The sequence below is a fragment of the Chrysemys picta genome, chromosome 10, assembly GCF_011386835.1.
Source record: "Chrysemys picta bellii isolate R12L10 chromosome 10, ASM1138683v2, whole genome shotgun sequence".
Classification (NCBI taxonomy): domain Eukaryota; kingdom Metazoa; phylum Chordata; order Testudines; family Emydidae; genus Chrysemys; species Chrysemys picta.
In genome coordinates this window covers 55,047,933-55,073,967 of record NC_088800.1, presented here as the reverse complement: position 1 = coordinate 55,073,967, position 26,035 = coordinate 55,047,933, and the positions used below count along the sequence as shown (strand labels likewise).

General features: G+C 46.4%; 1 protein-coding gene across 9 annotated transcripts; it reads right to left on the bottom strand.

The window, feature by feature from the left end:
- Positions 1 to 7,288: 7,288 nt before the first annotated feature.
- Positions 7,289 to 13,835, bottom strand: LOC101932404 (zinc finger protein 501-like). 9 transcript variants are annotated; one of them, XM_042854090.2, is made up of 3 exons: positions 13,719 to 13,835; positions 9,779 to 9,897; positions 7,289 to 9,058 (listed from the first exon to the last, which is right to left on the bottom strand). In XM_042854090.2, the coding sequence occupies exons 2-3, from the start codon at positions 9,798 to 9,800 to the stop codon at positions 7,842 to 7,844; spliced, it is 1,239 nt and encodes a 412-aa protein (XP_042710024.1). In that variant the 5' UTR covers positions 9,801 to 9,897; positions 13,719 to 13,835; the 3' UTR covers positions 7,289 to 7,841. The 9 variants fall into 9 exon arrangements, with proteins under 9 accessions (XP_042710024.1, XP_023968376.1, XP_042710027.1 ...); XM_024112608.3 differs by having other exon boundaries at positions 7,289 to 9,037; positions 13,719 to 13,834; XM_042854093.2 differs by having other exon boundaries at positions 9,779 to 9,892; positions 13,719 to 13,831.
- Between the last annotated feature and the right edge of the window lie 12,200 nt (positions 13,836 to 26,035).

The window sequence follows — 26,035 nt, the reverse complement described above, 5'->3', positions numbered from 1 at the left end:
CTAAACTAATCTTAACAAAATCCTGTAGATTTAGTGCTGGTGAAAGCATTATCATCCCTTGTTTGTAGATGGGGAACTAAGATACAGTATAATTAATACCAATATCATAGCCCATCATAGAGCTGAACATACATCTCCTGAATTGTAGCTCACAGAACCTTAACCACAAGCACCCCCCAGCCCTTTCTTTTAAATATGGTTTTAGCTAGAACACCTCAGTGTGGCTGCCTTGTTCTTTAAATACACGCTCACATATTTTTCCCCAATATGTTTGAACTGAGGTTCTTCAGAACCACAACACACACTGCTTCCACTTGTTCTAGAGCAGTAACTGGCTGGACATTGTGTGCGGATGCCAGACTCTCGCCTCCAAAAACAAGTCGTCTACTCTCAGCTCACCCATGGTCAGAGATCCCATGGTGGTCAGAGGAAATGCCAAAAAGACAAACTGAAAGCGTATCTGTCAAGGCTGATTCCCCACTCTGGCACTTTGAGTGCAGAAGGTGGGGGCCTGCAAGGATTTTAAAAATTAATACTGGCCACTCCAGGCTTTTATTAAATTCCCAACGTTACAGCTTTTCTCTGACCTTGGATGGGTAGATGCTGCCACCACCCAAGTGCAAAAATCCCTTTGAGAACCCAGGAAGGTGCACTTGGAAATTCCTTCCTGTGGGGTACTCTCAAGCCCTTTCACCCCCCCACACTCCTCCAGGGAAGAGCTGAAAAAGAAAACAAAGGAAATCAACTGTTGCCACCAGCTAATTAAACGACATGTGTACAAACCTCTTAGGACACAGAACTCCAATCCTGTTCTTAAAAAAGGTACGTTTTATTTAAAAAAAAAACATCTAAAAACTCAGGCTATTGATAGATTTAAAAAGAGCAAATACAAAAATTAAGAATCAAGAATAGCTTTCTTGATGGTCAGTGTAAAGGTTACAAGCAAAACAAAAGCACCTGGGGTTAGCACAGAGGAATCCACAAGACATAAAGAAATAAAAGAAATAAACCTCATCCCATCTTCCTAGACATTTCCATATGTGTACTTACATATCTGGGGTTTAAAATGAGTAGTTTCTAGGTATAATCTTTGATTTTTCATACCTGGCCCAAGCTCTTACCGCATAGCTGCAGTGTCCCTTCTCTCCAGGAGAACAACACAGACAGACAAAGGGGACGTTTTCCCCCCAATTTTAAAAAGTTTTAGCCTTCCCATTGGCTCTTTTGGTCAGGTGCCCACTCCCTTCCTTTTACCTATGCAGGGAGACTTTTTAACCCTTTACAGGTAAAGCAAGTAGAGAACAACTACTAAGAGGGGTTTTATAGTTAACTGTCTGGCTGGATGTCAATAAAAGGAAGCCCCCCCCCCTTTCATTTATCACAGTATGTTAAGAAAAATCATGTGGACATCACAAGCTGGGAGAAGCGAACCACCAACCAACTTGAATGGCGCCACATCCTCCATCAGGCAGTAGCCTGCTTTGAAGAGAAGTGCCTTGCCCTCAAAGCTGAAAATAGAGAGAGAAGGAAGGAAAAAGAAGGAACTTTCTCCCACAGACAGTTGACCTGCCAGGAAATGTCTGTACCTACTGCGGGTGGATCTGTGGTTCCAGGATCGGACTCCTGAGTCATCTCAGGAGGACCCATATATAAATCTGTGGTAGAGATCATCCTCGAATCAAGGGATTGCCGATGATGATGATAGGTTTAGCATGCTATTAGACATCACGTGGACCACCCACTAGAGAAGGGCATGACCCACCTTGTCAGTGGGGCACACAGTTATTTGTGAGACAGCATTGGAATGCTGGAGATCAGGATTCCTGGATTCTATTCCTGGCTCTGGATAGGCAAGAGATGTGTCATGTTCTGTTTCATGCCTGAAGACAGAGGATGTTCTGTGCATGAAGGTGGAGGAAAAAGGAGTAGGGAGGCGATTTTACTTCTGTATACTGCAATGGTGAGACTGATACTGGAATTCTGCATACATTTTTGCCTTCCACACTTCAAAAAGGATGTTGAAAAATCACACAAGAGTTATCTGAGCTCTGGAAAACATGCCCTATAGTGAGAAATTAAAGAAGATCAATCTATTTAGTTTATCCAAGAGAGGGTTAAGAGCTGACTGAATCACAGTCTACAAATACTTACATGGGGAAGAGATTTCTGATAGTAGATGACTCTTTAATCTGTTATGTTCACAATATACAAATAGAGAAGCTGAAGTATTTTATGTTTTTATCCTTCTGGAAGGTTGCAACGTAAAACACTACTTTATTTCTTAAGATCCAGAATTTTCACACACCAGAACCAAAACCATGTTGCACCCTAAGGCAGAGAGGCCCAACTCCCCCCACCTTGCTCTAGGTCAGCGATTCTCAAACTGTGGGATGGGACCCCAAAGTGGGTTGGGACCCCATTTTAATGGGGTCACCATGGCTGTCATTAGACTTGCTGGGGTCTGGGGCCGGGACCAAAGCCCGAGCTGCACCACCTTCGACAGTGGGGCTAAGGCTACAGGCCCCCTGGGGTCATGTAGTAACTTTTGTTGTCAGAAGGGGGTCACGGTGCAATGAAGTTTGAGAACCCCTGCTCTAGGTCAGGGCCACCCAGAGGATTCAAGGGGGGCCTGGAGCAAAGCAATTTTGGGGGGCCCTTTCATAAAAAATAAGTTGCAATACTATAGTAACATGTATTTGGAAATGTAAAAAATAACCAGTGAAATACATTCAAAAAATAATTTTTAATAATTTGAAAATACACGAAATACATTATTTAAAAACATTAAATGCTTTAATGGTATGTATACATTTACAATTACATAATGGGCTGTCGCTGGGTGATGGTTGGTGCCAATGGGCTGTCGCTGCATGGGGGTGGCACTACTGTGGCCCGGGGCTGGGTGGGGAGCTGGGGTCTGGGTTGGGGGGGTGCCCGGCTCAGAGGGGCTGGGCTCGGAGCTGGGGGACAGAGCTGCAGGGGGGAGGGGGATTCCCGGCTCAGAGGGGCTGGCTCGGAGCTGAGGGTCAGGGGTGTGGGGGATGGGCTCGGGGGGTGCCCAGCTCAGAGAGGCTGGGCTCAGAGCTAGGGGTCAGGGCTGTGGGAGATGGGCTTGGGGAGGTGTCTGGCTCAGAGGGGCTGGGCTCGGAGCTGGGGGTCAGGGCTGTGGGGGAGTCGGGGAGGTGTCCGGCTCAGAGGGGCTGGGCTCGGAGCTGGGGGTCAGGGCTGTAGGGGGATGGGGTTGGGGGGGGGGTGTCCGGCTCAGAGGGGCTGGGCTCGGAGCTGGGGGTCAGGGCTGGGGGGTGTCCGGTTCAGAGGGGCTGGGCTCGGAGCTGGGGGTCAGGGCTCGGGGGGTGCCTGGCTCAGAGGGGCTTACCATGCTGCTCACCCCCTCTCCCAGAGCCTCAGCGAGCCATGTCCAGGAGCTCCTGCTGCTCGGCCTGCAGGAGCTCACAGTCCCGCCCCCTTACCATGCGGCTCCGAGCGGGAGGCGCTCAGGCCACGCCACTGCAGCGCTGTCCGGGGCTGCTCCTGGACGCGGCGCGCTGAGGCGCCCGGGGATGGGGAAGGTGAAGGCGAAAGGTGGGGGGAGCCCCCAACATTCTCGTGGGGGCCCCTGCGGGGACTGGGGCAAATTGCCCCACTTGCCCCCCCTTCTGGGCGGCCCTGCTCTAGGTTGACTCTTTGCAGACTGACTGCTGAAAGACCCAGATAGCATACTTCCTTAGAGGGCCACTGTGATGGGTTTGGTCACAGAGAACCCCTTGGGACTGTCACCTGATGTGCTGAAATTGCCTCTGAGCCTGTTTTCCCTGATGGCTTGGGACTCTAGAACCCTGCCTTGTTGAGCAAGACACACTAGTCTGCTGCAACACAGACTCAGGTCTGAACCATGCCCCCAAAGCTGTAGGCTTTAACCGAAAACCACTCAGCAGGTTACCTATCTCCACTACACAGACACCCAGTTCCCAAACCCCAAATAAATCAGTTTTACTCTGTATAAAGCTTATACAGGGTAAACTCATAAATTGTCCACCCTCTGTAACACTGATAGAGAAATATGCACAGTCTCCTAAGTATTAATCACTTACTTTGTGATTAATTTGTTTACTAATAAACAAAAGTGATTTTATTAAGTATAAAAAGTAGGATTTAAGTGGTTTCAAGTAATAACAGACAGAACAAAGTAAGTTACCAAGCAAAATAAAACAAAACACCCAAGTCTAAGCCTAATACATTTAAGAAATTGAATACAGGTAAATCTCACTCTCAGAGATGTTCCAATAAGCTTCTTTCACAGACCAGACTCCTTTCTAATCTGGGCCCAGTCCTTTCTCCTGGCACAGTCCTTGTTAGTTCCAGCTCAGGTAGTAATTTCTCAGGTAGGGGATTTCTCATGACTGGCAGCCCCCTTTGTTCTGTTCCACACCCTTTTATGGCTTTGGCACAAGGCGGGAATATTTTGTCTCTCTGGGTCCCCACCCGTCCTTCTAAATGGAAAAACACCAGGTTTAAGATGGATTCCAGTACCAGGTGACATGGTCATATGTCCTGTGAGACCCCAAGCCTCCATTCTTTCTGGCCTGACTCACGGGAACACAGGCAGGCTTACAAGTAAACAGAGCCATTTACAACCAATTGTCCTGGTTAATGGGAGCCATCAAGATTCTAAACCACCATTAATGGCCTACACTTTGCATAATTACAACAGGACTTCAGAGTAATACTTCATATTTCTAGCTTCAGATACAAGAATGATACATTCATACAAATAGGATGAACTCACTCAGTAGATTATAAGCTTTGTAGCAATACCTTACAACAGACCTTTTGCGTAAAGCATATTCCAGTTACATTATAGTCACACTCATAAGCATATTTCCATAAACATATGGAGTGCAACGTCACAGTCACTACTAACCTGCAAGCAAGACAGGAAAACCCCTGAGAATTTAAAGTGATAGGTTATAATTTTAACACAATTTTCAATACACTACACAATCTGTCAGAAAAAGGCAGAATGGTCCATTCTGAAGCTGAAACTAGACAAATTCAGACTAGAAATAGGGTGCACATTTTTAACAGAGAGATTAACTATTGCCATAATTACCTAGGGACATGGTGGATTCTTTCTAAAACATCAGCTCTAGCTCAAACACAAGTTATAGCCAGGAGCAAGACGTCACTTACTCTCTCTCTCTCTTTCTCCAGAGAGAGAAGGGCCTGGCTGCAGGGAGCTTGAGACAGGGTACCTGAGTGGAGCAGGGCTGGGGAAAGGCAGAGGAGCTGGGGAGCTCCAGGCTGGAAAGCCCCAGGCTGTAGCCTAGCATTGGGCCTACAGGTACTGGGGGTTGCAGAGGGCAGCCCAGGGGTAGGCAAAGGCAGCAGGTCCAAACCCAACCTTGCCTGTGATGAGTGGCTGATACTGCAGTCTGCCCCAGGGAGTGGGGCTAGATGGTGACTGGCAGTAGCCTTACACTGAGGCGAGGTGGGGTTAGTGGGTGGGGAGATCCCCTGGGAGGGGAGACCCAGTGTGTGTGGGTGCTGCCAAGGGGCAGCATGCAGAGAAAGGGGCACCGGGGTCCTGGGAGGGACATGGGGGCCAGTGACAAGGTGGATCACCAGCCTGCAGAGGGCGCTCCAGGCTGGAAATCGAGCTAATTCCTGGAAGAGACCAGCCGGAGGCGCCGCAGGGTGAGTCTGCCCCCTTACATTGGCAAAGTTGAAATTTGTAACAGATAACCAAAAATCTGAAAGGTTTCAGAGTAGCAGCCGTGTTAGTCTGTATCCGCAAAAAGAAGAACAGGAGGACTTGTGGCACCTTAGAGACTAACAAATTTATTAGAGCATAAGCTTTCGTGGACTATAGCCCACTTCTTCGGATGCATATAGAATGGAACATATATTGAGGAGATATATATACACACATACAGAGAGCATAAACAGGTGGGAGTTGTCTTACCATTGTCTACAGCCAAGCTCTAAGATATAACCGCATTTGCTCCAATCCCTCGGATAGAGACAAGCACCTACAAGATCTCTATCAAGCATTCTTAAAACTACAATACCCACCTGCTGAAGTGAAAAAACAGATTGACAGAGCCAGACGAGTACCCAGAAGTCACCTCCTACAAGACAGGCCCAACAAAGAAAATAACAGAACACCACTAGCTGTCACCTTCAGCCCCCAACTAAAACCTCTCCAGCGCATCATCAGAGATCTACAACCTATCCTGAAAGATGATCCTTTACTCTCACAGATCTTGGGAGACAGACCTGTCCTCGCTTACAGACAACTCCCCAACCTAAAGCAAATACTCACCAGCAACCACACATCACTGAACAAAACCACTAACCCAGGAACCTATCCTTGTAACAAACCCCGATGTCAACTCTGTCCACATATCTATTCCAGTGACATCATCATAGGACCTAATCACATCAGCCATACCATCAGGGGCTCGTTCACCTGCACATCTACCAATGTGATATATGCCATCATGTGCCAGCAATGCCCCTCTGCCATGTACATTGGCCAAACCGGACAGTCTCTACGCAAAAGAATTAATGGACACAAATCTGACATCAGGAATCAAAATACTCAAAAACCAGTGGGAGAACACTTTAACCTGTCTGGTCATTCAGTGACAGACCTGCGGGTGGCTATATTACAACAGAAAAACTTCAAAAACAGACTCCAACGAGAAACTGCTGAGCTAGAATTGATATGCAAACTAGACACAATCAACTCCGGTTTAAATAAGGACTGGGAATGGTTGGGCCATTACAAACATTGAAATCTATCTCCCCTTGTAAGTATTCTCACACTTGTTATCTAACTGTCTGTCTGTGCTGGGCTAGCTTGATTATCACTTCAAAAGTTTTTTTTCTCTTAATTAATTGGCCTCTCAGAGGTGGTAAGACAACTCCCACCTGTTTATGCTCTCTGTATGTGTGTATATATATCTCCTCAATATATGTTCCATTCTATATGCATCCGAAGAAGTGGGCTATAGTCCACGAAAGCTTATGCTCTAATAAATTTGTTAGTCTCTAAGGTGCCACAAGTCCTCCTGTTCTTCTTTTAACCAAAAATCTGGGAATTCATAGTCATTGAAACAAAAGGGATTGAGATCTTCATTTGATAAATCCTACCAAGATCCCAAGATCCTAAGGGGAACTGAGTCATCTATCTGCCATCCTGACCAGGAAAACTGAGAACTGTGCTGCTTGCCTGGAGCTAAGATTCACGATATGACGGAGAAAGAACAGGAGTACTTGTGGCACCTTAGAGACTAACAAATTTATTAGAGCATAAGCTTTCGTGGGCTACAGCCCACTTCTTTGGATGCATCTGCGGATACAGACTAACACGGCTGCTACTCTGAGATATGACGGAGAGACTGCCAAGACTCATCAAGCCCTTGGATCGCTACCCCTTTCTGCGTTTCCACATGGGCACCAATGATACTGGGCCCAGTCCTTTCCCCTGGCACAGTCCTTGTTAGTTCCAGCTCTGGTTCTCATGGGGGACTTCTCTCCAACTATACCAACAGCTTCCCTTTTATCTCCAAAGGCTCAATCCTCCTGCTGCCCACAGCACCTCCCGGTCTCTGGCTCAGGCTCCCAGCATACATTCCTCTCCACACCTCAGGTCCCTACATGACCCTTCTCCCTGCACCAACATTTCCTCTTTGTTTAACTTGACCATCCTCAACAAGGCATTTTTCATTCTCTGTGAAAAGAGAAGAGCCTTATGGACTCAAAGCAAGAAACATGCCTGGCTACTATCTATTGGGAGACTCTGGAGGGATATCTGACATGAAGCTTTTAGCCCATTTTTAGGGTTTCCCTCCCATGTGGATTCTCTGATGTCGAATGAGGGCAGAGCTCACAGTGAAGCCCTTTCCACAGTTGGCACATTCATAGGGTCTCTCCCCAGTGTGGATTCTCTGATGCTGAATAAGGTGTGCGCTCTGTCGGAAGCTTTCCCCACACTCGGTACACTCATAGGGTTTCTGTCCTGTGTGGATTCTCTGATGTCGAAGAAGGGCTGATCTCCAAAGGAAGCCTTTCCCACAGTCAGCACATTCGTAGGGCTTTTCCCCTGTGTGGACTCTCCGGTGCTGAATCAGGTGTGAGCTCACTGTGAAGCTTTTCCCACACTCAGCACATTCATAAGGTCTTTCCCCTGTGTGGAATCTCTGATGCTGAATGAGGGCAGAGCTCACACTGAAGCTCTTTCCACACTTGGAACACTCATAGGGTCTCTCACCCGTATGGATTCTCTGATGCTGAATAAGGTGTGAGCGCTGCCGGAAGCTTTCCCCACACTCGGCACATTCATAAGGTTTCTCTCCAGTGTGCGTTCTCTGATGTTGAGTAAGAGCTGAGCTCACACTGAAGCTCTTCCCACAGTCACCACATTTGTAGGGTCTCTCACCCGTGTGGACTCTCTGGTGCAGGATAAGCTGTGAGTTCCCAATGAAGCTCTTGCCACACTCACCACATTTATAGGGTTTTTCTCCTGTGTGGATTATCTGATGCCGAATGAGTTTTGAGCTCATACTGAAGCTTTTCCCACACTCGGTACATTCATAGGGTCTCTCCCCCGTGTGCTTTGTCTTATGCTGAATAAGATGTGAGCGCTGCCGGAAACTTTCCCCACACTCGGCACATCCAAAGGGTTTCTCTCCAGTGTGAATCCTTTGATGCTGTCTGAGGTTTGATCTCAGCCGGAAGCTTTTCCCACAGTCATCACATATTATTGGTTTCCCCATCTTGGGATTTCCCAGCTGGATAATGTCTGGTAGTTTCCTAAAACCTATTTCACATGCAGTTGATTGACCTAGTCTCTTCCCTGGAGGAGTTCTTTGATGCCTTTCTGATCTGTGCTGACCCTCACAGACTTTATCCTGCTCAGGACTCTGGGAAATATTCCTTTGGGATGCTCCTGGTAATGTGCCATGTGGTTCCATTGGCTCATGACTGTCCTGGTGCAGATTCTCCTTCCCATTCTCACTCACAATCCCATCACCTGTTAGAATAAAATGAGAATCTAGAGATGAGTCAGTGGAGAGAAAGGAAACCTTGGGAAAGGGAACAGAAAGAGAATATCATATTTCCATATGAACACATGGTACCTACTGTTTTTACAGGTAACCCATAAGATAGTAAGAGTGGTCCTGCTCTCAAGCCTACTGAAAAGAACCTTCTGAATACAGTCGAGCAGAAAAGCACCATTAACAAATATATAGGAAATGTTATAAATTAAGTTATATTGTTTAAAGAGAGAATTGATTTTTTAAAATTTAGTCAATTAAATGAAATCAAGTTGACCGCAGCTCCTGGGAGACACAATCAAGGATCAGGGTCCCATTGCCCTAGACACTGTACAAACAACTAATAAGTAGAGTTCCTGTCCCAGAGCGCTCATCGTCTAGCTTGAAATAGGGTTTCAGGACAAGAAGGGTTCCAGGTTTCAAACAGGCCTAAAATCATGAACTGAGAGCAGATTCTTCCGCAAAAGAGAGGGAGAGGCCCTATTCTCCTTTCACATTCCCTCTGAACTCTCAGAGGAAAAACAAGTGAGGTCACAGACTCTCACCTGAAGTCAATCAGTATGACTGGGAAGCCCTCGGAGATATCTGTCTTGAGAACATGAGTATTGGTTACAATAGTGGGACAAAATGGTGCAAGCTCACAGCATTTCTGGGGAAATTCCAGAGTTTCATTCAACTCACTGACAGTTCTCCAGACAGTTTAGCTTATTCCTCACCTGCACAGGTGCCACTCAGCATCTCCTTTTCCTCGTAGCCCTGGAGATCATGAACCCAAGGCTCTTCCTCTCGTTCTATGAGGGAGATTATGTCCAGTTTTTTAATTGGAAATTCTGCTCTGGGTAGGAAAAATGAGCAATATCAGGGTTTGTCACATCTTGCTACAAAAAACTTTGTCCCTCTCTTTGCTGGCGGGGACATTTCATCTGTATGGAAAGGAAATACAGTAACACCTCACTTAACGTTGTAGTTCCTGAAAAATATGACTTTAAGTGAAACAATGTTAAGCAAATCCAATTTCCCCATAAGAATTAATATAAATAGGGGGGGTTAGGTTCCAGGGCAGCTTCCCCTACTCTGTAAGTACCAATGGCGGGGGGCTGAACCCTCAGCCTGCCCACTCCACCCCTTCCCCCAAACCCCCACCCTTGACCCGCCTCTTCTCACCCCCCCACCTCCTCCCCCTTTACTTCGCACGCTGCGTCCTGGCTCCTCTCCCCTCCCTCCCCTCCCTTCTAAACGCCGCAAGCCAATTGATTGCCGCGTTCGGGAGGCAGGGGAGGGAGGGGGAGCCTGCGCGCCGAGTCCTCGCTCCTCCCTCCAAAACGCTGCATGCCAGCTGATTGCCACGGGCAGGAGGCGGCGGAGAGGAGAGGGAAGGTGCTGATCCACGGGGTCTGCCGGTGGGCGGGAGGCGCTGGGGGGAGAGGGAGGCGTAGGGAGGCTGCCAGCTGTGGAGAAAGCAGACAGCCAAACAACGTATGAGTGGAGCATTGCACAACTTTAAATGAGTATGTTCCCTAATTGATCAGCAACATAACAACGAAACAACGTTAAGCGGGACGACTTTAAGTGAGGAGTTACTGTAGCTCCTGGGAAAGTCAGATGTGCTGTGAAATGTGTTGTGCCCCCTGTAGGAGATTCAGAGATCTCCACACAGTGAGGGACTATGGCAGAGTATTACTGCGCCACTTGCACATCTCTAACCCAGCCTGTTAGAGACCAGGGCCTGCTAGAGAACAGAACCAGCCCCAAGGGTGGAGGAACAGCCATTCTATATGTGTGACTGACTGGTGACAGGTCAATGTCACAGTTCTTTCCCCCTTGGAAACCCTGGGCAGAGGGAGATTGGCAGTGGTGTGGTATCTCTGACCCTCTTTCCCAAATGGAGGAGAGAGGAGAATACAGTCTCTGCCCACAAGCTTTGGGAGCTATCAGGAGTCAATACATAACAGGGAGCATGCCGCCAGGCATTTGCTGATGGTGGTGACCTATCTAGGCCATGGGGCTGCTTAAGAGAAGTAACAATGACCTGTTCTATGCTAGCACTGCCTGCTCCCACTTACTTGTCCAGCATGGTTGCCTCCAGGATTCACCCCTACCTCACTAAGGGGAACAGGTCAATGAATGAGGACTCAGAGATCCCTTCCCTTCAACATGGAGAAGGAGAGAGGCCAACTTCTGGTCTCCCCATTCTTACTATACTCCTCCATGGAAACCAGGGAAAACTATCTCTGCCACTTTCATGTGGATGGGACCTCAAGGCCCCTCTGGGAGAGATTCCGCTATCCAAAGAAGTAGGTTGGTGTGTGACGAGGGGTGAATGGAAAAGTGACTAATGTGTGAGAGACGTAGGCCTGAGGGGCAGAATGGCAGGATGACTGGTGTGTAAGTGGCTAGGTCTGTATGTGACAGCGTGACTGATGTATTACTTGTATGGGGTAGACTGGAATGGAGGGGTCATGACCTAAGAGTGGTAATTTTGGGGGGTCTGAATGAGAAACTGGGCTGAGTGAGGAAGGAGAAGAAACTGTTAGGGAGGTGAAGAGAGTATTAAAAGATGAAGAGTGGGGGTAAAATATTAAGAGAGAAGAGGGGAAAGGGGAGGAAAAAGCATGATTCAGGGAAGGCAGGGGTATTGAGAGAGAAGGAAATAAGCAGGGAGAGAGCGCAAAATGAGAGTGGGAAGAAAGAAAAGAAAAAGAAAGAAAGAAACCAAAGGAGAGACAAATTCAAACAAAATTACTCCGTTATTTTTGGGCTGCTTGAAAGATATTGCGTAGAATGTTTCCACCTTCCAGGAACCAGAGAAGAACCCAGAGCTGAAGTCACCCTGGGAACACCAGAGACCACAAAGCTCCTACTAAATATGGACAAACAAATCCTTCACCACTGATAGCAGAATCTGGTCATTCTCCTGCACAATGTCTTTGCAGAGTGCCCCTTCCCTTTCACCTTAAAGGCCCTGCTCTGCCTAGGTTAAACACATGGCTGCTTCCTCACGTGTCACTGGCATCACTCCCTTTTTTGGTCCTTAAAGAAAGAGACTTTGGGAGGACTAGAATAGACAGAAGAACAGAGAGCGACTACTGAAGCAAGCTTCACCATCACGGCTGCCACCCCCCGCCCACACCCACCTTTTGGGACGCTGGGTTTTTATCATCCCGAGAGATGTCCTGACCAGACCGGGCCAGCGAGAGGGATCCAAATGACATCACCCTCCCTACCAGCTCTAGCTGAATCCAAAATACTACCTGAGATGAAATGGGATGGGTCTTTAACACAATAGCTCTAGCCCACCTCAATTAACTTCTTGTCTTTTCCCCAAAGGATAGTTATTACCATCTTTGATACTAAGGCTTGGTCTACACTAAACCCCCAAATCGAACTAAGGTACGCAACTTCAGCTACGTGAATAAAGTAGCTGAAGTCGACGTACCTTAGTTCGAACTTACCGCCGTCCAGACCCGGCAGGCAGGCTCCCCCGTCGACTCCGCGTACTCCTCGCGGCGAGCAGGATTACCGGAGTCGACGGGGAGCACTTCTGAGTTCGATTTATCGCGTCCAGACAAGACACGATAAATCGAACCCAGAAGTTCGATTGCCTGCCGCCGAACCAGCGCGGTAAGTATAGACAAGCCCTAAGAGACTGTCAAACAAGGGTGGTTTTGCTTCTAAAGCTCTCTCCAGCTAGAAAGAAAGGGAAGAAGAAATGTTAAAATGAAAGCCTTACTTAATACTTTACATTTCAACACTTCAACTGTTTTTCCTTTTCTGTATCTTCAATAAAAGGTTAAAATGGTGCATGTGCCATTGTACTAAGCAGGCTGAGGTCTCTGTATACCAAACCCCTGACCTTCTTACTGTTTAGAGACTGGGTTATCTTAGCACATATATTCCATCTAAATTAATATAACAGGTGATCTGGAGTGACACGCAGGAAGCTATTCTACAACCTGACGGGGTGATAAAGGGTTTTGGTCCATTTTAAAGCTAAATTCTCAGGCTTTCCTTGGGTGCAGATATTCTAAACTCTGATATTGAAAACCGCTTGGTCCCTTTACTACAGTGCAGAGCCAGCATCCTCCCCGAGACTAAATGAACCAAGACATTTATGTAACCTCCCTTTAACAGACTGAACAAATTTCTGTAGAGGAGCAGAATAAAATGCTACACTTTGGGGAGTTTCCCTGACAATGGCTCTAAGAGCAGTACATTTTCTTTGCAGCATGGTTACTAGGCAGAGATAGGGCACTGCCTTTTTACTCTTGTTCCTCTCAATCTGCAGTGATGATGCAGTAACAGGACTGGGTAGCACTGGGAACTCGTCACCTCTCATTATTTTTCCTGTCTCTTTCAGTCCCTCTTCCTTTCTATCTCCTCTCACACTGCTGGGAGATTTGGTGACTTCCATTTCCGGGTGCATTGTCTCTCCCGTACCTGGATTGGCTCCTGCAAGTGCTAACAGGACCAAGAATCTGTGTGTGCCAGTAAAGTCAGCAGATCTGGGACGTACAGTCACACATGCAGCAGACATGGGGGTGGAAGGGGCAGTTTTACAGTCACGTTCCCCAAGTTCTCTCGGTTACCTGGAGTCTTCAGCTCCGAAGGAAGCTAGTGAAACTGTCCCCCACCTTGCTTGGACCAGAAAAATCTTACCATGCAAAACAGGAAGAGAAGAGAGTGAACAGCAGCTACCGTGCTCGGGCTCCTGGGAAAAATGAGGCGGCAGCAGCAGCAGTAGTACTGGCCCTTGTCACGTGACAGTGGTATCGCTAAGGACCAGGAATTGTCATGTGACAATAGCAGCAACTCGCAGAATCCCTTTCTCTCAGAGCTGAACAAGGGATGTGTCTAGATGCAACCACAGGCTCATTTGTTGTTCTTTTAATGTTAAATAATATGCGAAAGCATAACAGCTCTCTGCTCTGAACAAGACTAAATTAGTGCCAACAAAGAGAATGATTTTATCGTATGGAAATTAGTAAACCGCTACGTTTGATGGGTTCATTCAACAAAACAGTGACAAAGGGATGCACTGGCCACAGAATCGATGAGTTCTGTGTCATTCAAGGATCACATGTATATTTATTTGCTTATACACTAAAATAAAAAATGTTGTAAATACAATTGGGCAAAATTCTGATAACAATAAAATACAACATTTGTAGACTATTAGAGGACAAGACTCTATTTTATGGCTTTGGTAAAACAAAGGATTTCCAGGTTCATTTACATAGAGATATATCAGATCTCTAAATCAAGAATACCTGAGCATTCTCTTTCATGTCAGAAAATGTAACTGAGAAGAAATTAAGATAACTGGGAAGGTCAGAAAGAGAAAGACCTTTCCCATTAATATCTCCAAAAGAAGTAATCCCCAGAAGACAAACCAAAGCTACAGTATGCCATGCATTGGTCGAATGTTGCAATTCAATGAGAATGCCATATTAGACCAACTCTGGGGAATAGCTCAGTGGTTTGAGCATTGGCCTGCTAAACCCAGGGTTGTGAGTTCAATCCTTGAGGGGGCCATTTAGGGAACTGGGGTAAAAATCTGTCTGGGGATTGGTCCTGCTTTGAGCAAGGGGTTGGACTAGATGACCTTCTGAGGTCCCTTCTAACTCTGATATTCTATGACTATAATAGAGCTGCATTCTTCTCAAGACATAACAATGTTAAGAGTTACCATCTGAGAACTACACCCCAGCTACATCACCACATGTTCTACTCACATTGACCTCTGGATCTATCAAAAATTGTCATTTGGAATACTGTTGGCTGCAGAAACATTGCAAGATATTTGGAGACAAATAATGAGTCCTCTGAATAATGTGCTGAAATACAATGATGACATTCTTGTCTTTGCAAAAAGACATGATGAAAAGCTCAGGAATGTCTCCTTGTTTTCTCCCTTCTCCCCACCAACATAAGGCTACGAGCAATGTGGACAAAGACTTGGGAAAATAGAATAAACTAATAATATAATGGTATTGTTTTCCTATTTCAAGTTCCCCCAACAAGTAGCAAATACAGCTGTAAAAGCCTGCAATATACAATATCCATTTTATATCAGAAAACAAAAAACCTAGAGTAAATACAGTGCTCAAATCATACTACATATAAAAACTATGTTAAAAATGAGGTTGTAAATTCAAGCACTCCAAAGTTAGAAAATTCCAGATTTAATTCTGCTTCTTTGTGAGTCCATTCTGTGCACTGCATGAGGCAGGGGTCCTGAAGAAAAAGCATGTTATCATGAAATGAAAGACTCCGTCATAATGCATACACAGAAGGAGACCAAATTAAAATTGCATGGGCAACTTTATATCTGGCATTTTCTAACTTTCAGCACTTAATTTTTAGGTACCACTCAGGAATGACCCTTCCTCATAGCCCTGTAAAGCCATGGCTTTATTTGTTCTCTTATTCCATGTGGGAGATCTTCTCAGTTTTGGGAGTAGGAAATCCTGTTTAGAGGAGGAGAAATGAGCAAGAGCAAGATTTTGTCATAGCTTCACTTATTATTTGCTATAAAGAACTCTCCATGATTTTAAACCCAACTCCTGTCTATATATTGGGAGGTTCTCAGACCTGAGGAAGAGGTCTGTGAAGCATGAAAGCGTGTCTCTTTCACCAACAGAAGTTGTTCCACTAAAAAGTATTACTTCAACCACCTTGTGTCTCCTATATATTGGGGGGACATTTCATGTGCACGGAAGGGAAATAGCTCTTGGGAAAGTCAGATGTGCCTGGAAATGTGTTATGCCTCCTGTAGAAAATTTAGGGATCTCCACACACCCACGGACTTCATCAAAGGGCAATAATATGCCACTTGTACATATCTAAAATGGCAGAGATAACACAAGATAGAACCAGACCCAAAACCAGAGGGATGTTTAGAATGCAGTACAAAGCTCGTCCAAGCTTAAGAAAACCAGGAGATCAATTCTGAAAAAAATGAATGAGGAAAAATATTGACATCACCAGCTGTTGTTAGTGGACATAAGATGTGTACTCTAAGATCCTACAGGGATCAAGATACTAAGCACAAAAGAAATGGCAGCATCTTCAGCTCATTCCAAACCCAACTGAATTACTGTGTGACCCTGATAGCAACAGCACTCCCATCACAATTTTAGTGACAGGAGCAAATGCTGTTGTGAATAAATCCTGAACTAACTGAAAAGAAGGTTACACCTTTGGGATTTGATAATCTAGATGAAACCACCAAATAAAGCCCACCTCTCAAGACCAGATCTGGATGAGTGCCGAAACTGCTTTCTCATCTGGATCTTTTCTGTTGTAATTTGTTAAATATAGGTTCTGTTCTTTAAATCTGTCTTAGGAAGCTGGGGAGAATTCTAGGTAAAGCTCTCCAGTGAAGCAATGGTAGAGACAAATGAGATTTAAGGTAATACTTCAGTAAATGGGAAATGACTGCCTAGGAAGGAGTACTGCAGAAAGGGATCTGGGGGGTCATAGTGGACCACAAGGTAAATATGAGTCAACAGTGCAACACTGTTGCAAAAAAGCGAACATCATTCTGGGATGTATTATCAGGACTGTTGTAAGCAAGACACGAGAAGTAATTCTTCCGCTCTCCTCCAGGCTGATTAGCCCTCAACTGGAGTATTGTGTCCAGTTCTGGGCGCCACATTTCAGGAAAGATGTGGACAAATTGGAGAAAGCCCAGAGAGGAGCAACAAACAGCTATTAAAGGTCTAGAAAACATGACCTATGAGGGAAGATTGAAAAAATTGGGTTTGTTTAGTCTGGAAAAGAAAAGATTGAGAGGGGACGTGATAACAATTTTCAAATACATAAAAGGTTGTTACAAGGCGGGGGGAGAAGAATTGTTCTTCTTAACCTCTGAGGATAGAACAGGAAGCAATGGGCTTAAATTGCAGCAACGAGGGGTTGGACATTAGGAGAAACTTCCTAACTGTCAGAGTGGTTAAGCACTGGAATAAATTGCCTAGGGAGGTTGTGGAATCCCCATCATTGGGGATTTTTAAGAGCAGGTTAGACTAACACCTGTCAGGAATGGTCTAAATAATACGTAGTCCTGCCATGAGTGCAGGGGACTGGATTTGATGACCTCTCGAGGTTCCTTCCAGTCCTATGATTCCAGTACCTGTGATATTATCCCGAGCGCTCCTATTTTGGGGCATTTCTAAATGTAGCTTAGTGACATGATCAGCTACAGTCAAAATTTTTCAAGTGCCAGCAGATACCCTGTTAGTCACCAGAGGCCACTATTTCATTCAATGAATAGGCAACACTGGCTGTGCAGTGAGCCCAACATAGCAGGGTGGAGGGAGTAACCACAGAATTGCCAATCTCAAAAGTTCAAAATCATGAGTCAGACCCCAAAAAATCAAGAGATTTAAAAAAAATTTAGATCATGTTTTTGGTCTATCTTTTGATGTTTGGATTCCTCCTGCCCACCCGCAGCGTGTGCAACAATTTCAGAGCTGCCCATTCTCCCAAATGTATAGAACAGTGATACTCAGACCTCAGTAGTGTGACTTCATTGTTTCATTTAGTATAATATTCATATTTAAAAACAGCATGCTCGGGGAAATATTTAGTTTATATATTATATTCACAGCAAGTAAGTTTCAGAGGGGTAGCCGTGTTAATCTGGATCTGTAAAAAGCAACAAAGAGTCCTGTGGCACCTTATAAACTAACAGATGTATTGGAGCATAAGCTTTCGTGGGTGAATACCCACTTCATCAGACGCATGTAATGGAATTTCCAGATTCTTGCCTGCATATTTATACCTGTCTCTGGAAATTTCCATTATATGCGTCTGACGAAGTGGGTATTCACCCATGAAAGCTTATGCTCCAATACATTTGTTAGTCTATAAGGTGCCACAGGACTCTTTGTAGCAAATAAGTTAATAACAGTACAAGTTGATAACATAATTGATTAATAACAGTAAAAGCATTCTGATTGGTTAATACTCTAGAACCTCAGAGGGACTAATACCTTGGGAATGGAGGTTGTTTGTAGCGCTGAAATGTTTGTAACTTTGAACAAAATGTTATGGTGGTTCTTTCAAAAGTTTATAACTGAATATTGACTTACTACAGCTTTGAAACTTTACTATGCAGAAGAAAAATGATTATTTTAACCATCTTAATTTAAATGAAACAAGCACCGAAACAGTTTCCCTACTTTGTCAACTCTTTTTTAGATTTTACCTTTATTTGTTAGTAGTTTACATTAACACAATACTGTGCTGTACAGTATTTGCTTTTTTATTTCATCTCTGCTGCCAGATTGCATACTTCTGGTTCCAAATGAGGTGTGTGGTTGACCGGTCAGTTTGTAACTCTGGTGTTCATAATGCTGAGGTTCTACTGTAATTAAATCACACAGTGTTTTAAATATCATGTGGTACAAAGAGCCAAAGGAGACACATTAAAGAACCACTTTCCATTCGTGAGCCACAGTCTGAGTATCACTGGTATCGAACAAGGGGATTTTGGCCCCTGTTATAGGAGCTCTCGCAACAAGACCCAGCTGAGATCAAATCATATAAGGTTTGTCTAAAACACTGCCTGTTGGCACAGAGAATTCACAGCTTCTCCCCAAACTCATATTCTACTTAATTAATTCTGCATCCCACCTCAGCCTTTCCCCCACTCCAGCAATTAATTATGCACCTCCAGCCCCAAGAAAACCTCCTCTTATTGATCCAGGAACTTATGTGTCCCCACCACTGTAGTGTCTACTTGGTGTACTTTTTTATTCCTGAGTTACATTCAAACAGGCCTGCTTGTCACTTGTATCAAGTTTTCCATTGCATATTCCACCTGTAATTATCCCGTTTCTATGCCCCAATTATACAATCAATACAAGGAAAGGAGGGTAGGCCACTTTCTGTTTGGGATCAAAGGGAGAAATTGGTGCTTGCATTAATTCAATTGCTTTAAAGCAAGAGAAACATTCCACCCCAGCTCCCTCCTGCTCTGATTCAGCCACTGCCTGAGCAGCCAGAACATGCTATTGAGAGAGACAGGTGGAAAGTTCCATTTCCCTGTGGGGCTGTCTAGGGAGAAATTCTAGAGAATTTCACATAATTCAGTGCTTTTTTTCTGACATAAAAATCAGAAATTAGCCATAGGGATTCTCAGAGGGGAGAGCACAGGAGAGATTGGAGGCTTCAGTTTAAAAAAAAGAGGTAAAATTCTGACAAGGATACATCTTTCCATGATGAGACATCTGCCCAGGGGTCAGATGGCTCAGCCCACTGGCTTGTTTACTCTTCAGGTGCTGTAGCATTTCCCCCCAACAGATCCACAAACCCCACACGTATCCCCCCGCTCAGCAAAGCCAGTAGGTGTCAGGCTGTAGACATGTACATCCAGTTCCCTATAGTGTTGTAATGCTGCAATCCATCGCATGCATCCCAGAAACACAGCTCAAGGCCCCTTTCCCTCAAAGGACTTCTAAACAACACCAGTTGGAGGGCTGGAGTTCGGATGAGCCCAAGAAAGCCAGGTGGTTGTTGCAGGGTGAACAGGGACGTTGTAAGAACCTCCACTATTTGAAACGCCATTTCTGACTTTTACCAAACTTCCCAGTAAACTCTGCTCTGGGATGAAATCACAAATCCATGGGTCCAGATCTAATGCATCCAACAGTGCTGAGGGAGTTGGCTGATGTGATTGCAGAGCCATTGGCCATTATCTTTGAAAATTTGTGGCGATCGGGGGAGGTCCCGGACGATTGGAAAAAGGCAAATATAGTGCCCATATTTTAAAAAGGGAAGAAAGAGAACCCGGGGAACTATTGACTGGTCAGCCTCACTTCAGTCCCCAACAAAATCATGGAGCAGGTCCTCAAGAAATCCATTTTGAAGCACTTGGAGGAGAGGAAGGTGATCAGGAACAGTCCACATGGATTCACCAAGGCAAGTCATGCCTGACCAACCTGATTGCCTTCTATGATGAGATAACTGGCTCTCTGGATATGTGGAAAGCGGTCAATGTGATATATTTTGACTTTAACAAAGTTTTTTATATGGTCTCTGTAGCGGGGTGGACACCCATTCCTGCCTGGCAGGGCTTGAAAGCAGCCCTGCAGAGGGCTGCGGCTCTAAAAGCTGGGCTGATTGGGGAAGTGGCCGCAGCTGGGCCACACCCCAACCAGGCCACAGCTGGCCTGTATAAAAAGGCTGGGAGCCAGAGGCCAAAGAGTCTCTCTCTGCACTCAGAGAGAGAAGGGCCTGGCTGTAGGGAGGTAGAGATAGAGTACCTGAGTGGAGCAGGGCTGGGGACAGGCTGGGGAGCCCCAGGCTGCAGCCTGATAAGAGGTCAAGGGGTACTGGGGGTTGCAGAGAGCAGCCCAGGGGTAGGCCAAGGCAGCAGGTCCAAACCCAACCTTGCCTGTGATGAGTGGCCTATACTGCAGTCTACCCCAGGGAGCAGGAGCTAGTTGGTGACTGGCAGTGGCCTTACTCTGAGGTGAGGTAGGGATAGTGGGTGGGGGTTCCCCAGGGAGGGGAGACCTAGTACTGAGGGGTGTACTACTAGGGGGCAGCACCCCAGATACAAGGGCACCGGGGTCCGGGAGGGACACGGGGGCCAGAGGACAGGCGGATCACTGGCCTGCAGGGGGCACTCCAAGATGCTGGAAGAGCTAATTCCTGAGACTACCAGCAGGAGGCGCCTCAGTGGTGAGTCCGCTCTTCTACAGTCTCCCACAGTATTCTTGCCTGCAAGTTTAAAAAAAAGTATGGATTGGATGAATGGACTATAAGGTGGATAGAAAGCTGGCTAGGTTATCGGGCTCAATGGGTAGTGATCAACGGCTCAATATCTAGTTGGCAGCCAATATCAAGTGAAGTGCCCCAGGGGTTGGTTTTGTTCAACATCTTTACTAATGAGATTGCACCCTCAGCAAGTTCGCAGATGACACTAAGATGGGGGAGAGGTAAATATGCTGGAGGGTAGGGACAGGGTCCAGAGTGACCAAGACAAATTGGAGGATTGGGCAAAATAAATCTGATGAGGTTCAACAAGGACAAGTGCAGAGTCCTGCACTTAGGAAGGAAGAATCCCATGCACTGCTACAGGCTGGGGACCGACTGGCTAAGCAGCAGTTCTGCAGAAAATGACCTGGGGATTAGAGGATGAGAAGCTGGATATGAGTCAGCAGTGTGCCCTCGTTGCCAAGAAGACCAATGGCATATTGGGCTGTATCAGTAGGAGCATTGTCAGTAGATCAAGGGAAGTGATTATTCCCCTCTATTCAGCACTGGTGAGGTCACACCTGGAGTATTGCGTACAATTTTGGTCCCCCCACTACAGAAGATATGTGGACAAATTGGAGAGAGTGCAGCGGAGGGCAACGGAAATAATTAGGGGGCTGGGGCACATGTCTTACAAGGAGAGGCTGAGGGAACTGGGGTTATTTAGTCTGGAGAAGAGTGAGAGGGAATTTGATAGCAGCCTTCAACTACCTGAAGTGGGGTTCCAAAGAGTATGGAAGTAGGCTGTTTTCAGTGGTGGTAGATGACAGAACAAGAAGCAATGGCCTCAAGTTGCAGTGGGGGAGGTCTAGGTTGGATATTAGGAAACACTATTTCACTAGGAGGGCGGTGAAGCACTGGAATGGATTACCTAGGGAGTGGTGGAATCTCCATCTTTAGAGGTTTTTAAGGCCAGCTTGAGAGCCTGGGCTGGGATGATTTAGTTAGTGTTGGTCCTGCTTTGAGCAGGGGATTAGACTAGATGACCTCCTGAGCTCTCTTCCAACCCTAATATTCTATGAGATATGGTGTGTGACATTTCAATGGGATTCCGTTTTTTTGAGGGGGAAGGTGTGGTGAAGAGGGTTTAAAAATCAGGATTCAACCTTGACTATGGAAAGACTACTGCTGTTAGACTGTTTGGGGCAACATTTCTTGTCAGAGGGAACATTATAGTCAATACATTCAACCCTCTAACCCTGCTCCAGCACTTTACCCCATTTTACTGACCCCTCCTAGCTGTAGGCAGATACCTCTACCTTCCTGCTGAGGATGGAGGGATGGGACCTCCCTGCAGCAGGACAGGGAATGACAAATTCTCATTCCTGTTGCTGCTAACCAAAACAAAAAGAGTTGGGGAGGACAGGGGAAATAAAGGATCTGTCACCCCCATTCTGGTGCTTTCAGACAGCTTAGGGGAGATAACAGTGTCAGATGAGCCCACACTTCCTGAGACCTCCTTCCTTGCTTCACTGCTAGCTGACTTCATTAACACGTCAGCTTGCTCACTGGTTCTTCTGGTGACATGTACTACATCCACTTCCTCCAGACTACCCTCTCCACACCACCACAAATAATCTGGCATAGGAATGCTAAGGACCACAATGTTACATTCAGATCATCACCCACCTCCTATGCCATCAAAAGAAACTTCGTAAACACAGCCTTGGTACTGTACTGTATGGAGAGTTCCTTCTCTCCCCACACTCTCCACTCATAAGTGCACCAACTAACCTGCCTGCCTGCACCAGGCACCCACCCACACACACCCACACACACCCACACACACCCACACACACACACACACACACACACACACACACACACACACACACACACACACACACAGATTCACACCTTTTCAGGAAGAAGAAGAAAAGCTGTCCCAGCAGTGATCCTCACTTGAATCTCCCATCAAATCCCAAAATTCCAGAAGGGAACACGGAGAAAGGAGTAGCTGGTTTCCCCTTCATGCTGTATGCCTTTTGCATATGGTGTTCCTGTATCTCAACACAAATATAGCAAGTTTGCGGCCCATTCCCAACTCTAGGTCTCTTTCGCCTCTTGCTGCTTCCGCACATTTCATCTCCCACTGATATGTTTTTCTGATTCACCATTAAAATTTTACATTTCCCCCCAAATTCACTCCTGTTTTGTAATCTTCTGACCATATTTCCAGCCCCCCAGGCCACTTTGGATTAATCATCTGGTCATCTATAGCAGTGTTTCCCAAACTTGGGATTCCACTTGTGTAGGGAAAGCCCCTGGCGGGCCGGTTTGTTTCCCTGTCGCGTCCGCAGGTCTGTCCGATTGCGGCTCCCACTGGCCGCGGTTCGCTGCTCCAGGCCAATGGGGGTGGCAGGAAGCGGCGGCCAGTACATCCCTCGGCCCGTGCCGCTTCCAGCAGCTCCCATTGGCCTGGAGCGGCAAACTGCGACCAGTGGGAGCTGCGATCGGCCGGACGTGCGGACACGACAGGTAAACAAATTGGCCCAGCCCGCCAGGGGCTTTCCCTACACAAGCGGCATCCCAAGTTTGGGAAACACTGATCTATAGAATGATGACTGGTGTGGAGAAAGTAAATAAGGAAGGGTTATTTACGTCTTCTCATAACACAAGAACTAAAGCTCACCAAATGAAATTAAGAGGCAGCAGGTTTAAAACAAACAAAAGGAAGTATTTCTTCACATGACACACAGTCAATCTATGGAACTCTTTGAAGACCAAGTCTATAACAGGTTCAAGAAAGAACTAGATAAGTTCATGGAAGATGGGCCCATCAGTGGCTATTAGGGATGGTGTCCCTAGCCTTTGTTTGCCAGAAGCTGGGAATGGGCAACAGGGGATGGATCTTTTGATGAGTACCTGTTCTGTTCATTCCCTCTGAAGCACCTGGCATTGGCCGCTGTTGGAAGACCCAGTATGGCTGTTCTTATGTCACCACTGCTTCCCAACCCTTTCTTTCTACCAAAGAGATCTCAGAGAAATTTCCCATTTGCTGGATAGAACAGTTCTGTTTCTATTTTAGGGTTTGCCTGCACAGGGGATTTAATCTGCAGCTATTTGACAAGCTTTAGGTAACACACAATAAGCAAGTAACACTAATAGCATGCCTACAGAACAGGTATTCTTCAGTTCACATTACGGTGTGCACACGGCGGGGATCTGCTGCATGCTAAGCATGTGGCATGAGTCTTAGAGGATATCCCTTGATCCTTTGCTTTGTTGCTGAGCTGTGTGCATACTGGGATTTTTCTCACTGCACATTGGGGGATGCATATAGAGGAAGCAAGGCAGAAGCCAGTGTAATTATGGGATTTAGGGTCAAATTTAAAAAATCCCATGATTCCACTCTCTCCGTCCCATGCTTCCTCTTTCTGGGCATGCTAGCACCATTTTCTAATTGCCAGCATGGACCCAACAATGTTTCACACCACTATGCTGGCAACCAAAAATACACAGAGGCTGCTTGGGGTGTATTTCAGGTCTCAAAGTCAGGTGGCTTAAGTTTTGGACTTCACCCACCACACCACCAAGCAGATGATGTGGTAGCAGCAGCAGATCCTCCAGCAGCAGCAGCAACAGCTTCAGTAGTGGCAGAGGAAGTAGGACAAGGATGATGAAGGGGGTAATACCAAGCAACTGCTACTACAAGAGCAGTTCCTGGGGCAGTTTCACATGGTACAGTGCTGTTTCTGGGCTTGGGAAAACAGCATTGATTGGTGGGAAAGGACTGCTCTGCAGACCTAGGATGACCAACAGTGACAAGAGAATTTCAGGATGACAAAGGTGATCTTTTTTAAAATATGTGTTGAATTAGCTCCAGAGCTGCAGCGGGAGTGTACCAACCTGCAGTCCCCCATATCATAATAGGTTGTGATCAAGCTGCTTGCTTGTAACCAGGAGAGACTTTCCTCCCCTCTGTCTGTACACCCCATTACAGTCCGCCCCCTTCCAGAAGTGCTGCAGGAGTGGAAGGAAACTGCGAGTTATACTGGGAAGAATGTTCATGCAGCTATCCCTCTGTCACGGAGTGTGGGGGGACACAAGACCCTGCACCCCCGGCTTCCTGCAATTCACCATGACTCTCAGCCAGCCAGTAAAGCAGAAGGTTTATTTAGAAGACAGGAACACAGTCCAAGACAAGTCTTGCAGGCACAGACAACAGGACCTCCCCCGCCAGTTAGGTCCATCTTGGGGTCCCAGGGGCACCACAGCCCCACTGGGGGAGGCAGAGCCCCGGCTGGGCTCCCTCCATTACCAGCCAGTTCCTGAAAACTCTCTCCCCAGCCTTTGTTCAGTTTCCTGGGCCAAAGTGTCACCTGGCCTCTAACCCCTTCCTGGGTTCTCATGTTACATGCTCAGGTATTCTCCCTCAAGGCCAGTCTCCCATCCCCCAGTGCAGACGGTCCTAGCCACACGCCCCTGCCTTCCCAGCCAGCACTCCCCACTCAGCAATCAAAGACCACATTAAGAACAGTCCCAGTTCGTCACACCCTCATAACCAGCAATTTCTCAGTCTCAGATTTTGCTTTATCTCCCCTGCAGACATGGTGAAAATGGAGAGGGTTTTGCACTTATTGACTGAAGCATTCACTGTTTCCAGTTTTTCTTTTTGCACGTCTGTGAAAAGCTGTTAAGAGCGTTGCTATCGCTGAGAGTTGTAGTCTTAGTACCTGTATGACTATGCAATGCCCATGTCTACTTCACGTAAACCGAGAATACTAAATGAACTTCTTTTCCTGTAACCACTGTCTCAATAAACAGTTGAATTTCCCAGAATTTTTCATTATCATGTTTTCATTATTAAACTATGCTGTGGGAGAGGAGGGGAGGTGGGGTAGAGGTTGTGGCTGCACGATGCTGCTGGCTGCCATTTTGAGCAAACAGAGTTGGGGAGTGGGGTAGGGGGTGGTTCACTGGGCAGACGGGCAGGAAGGGAAAGAAAAATAGGTAGATGGGTATGTGCCATCCGTGGCATGGGCTTGAAAACATCTGATGATCAGGACTCTAGGATGAGACAGAAGCCAACTGCCCAGCACGAGGAGCCACCACTATGAAAATGTATATGTGGGAGGGAGGGTGTGTGTGTGTGCGAGTGAGCTGAGGGAGGAAGGTGAGGGCTGGAGACTCAGGCTCCTACTTCATATCTGTGACAAATGCCTGTGGCTGTGGGACAGAACAAAAAGTAGCACAGCAGTATAGTA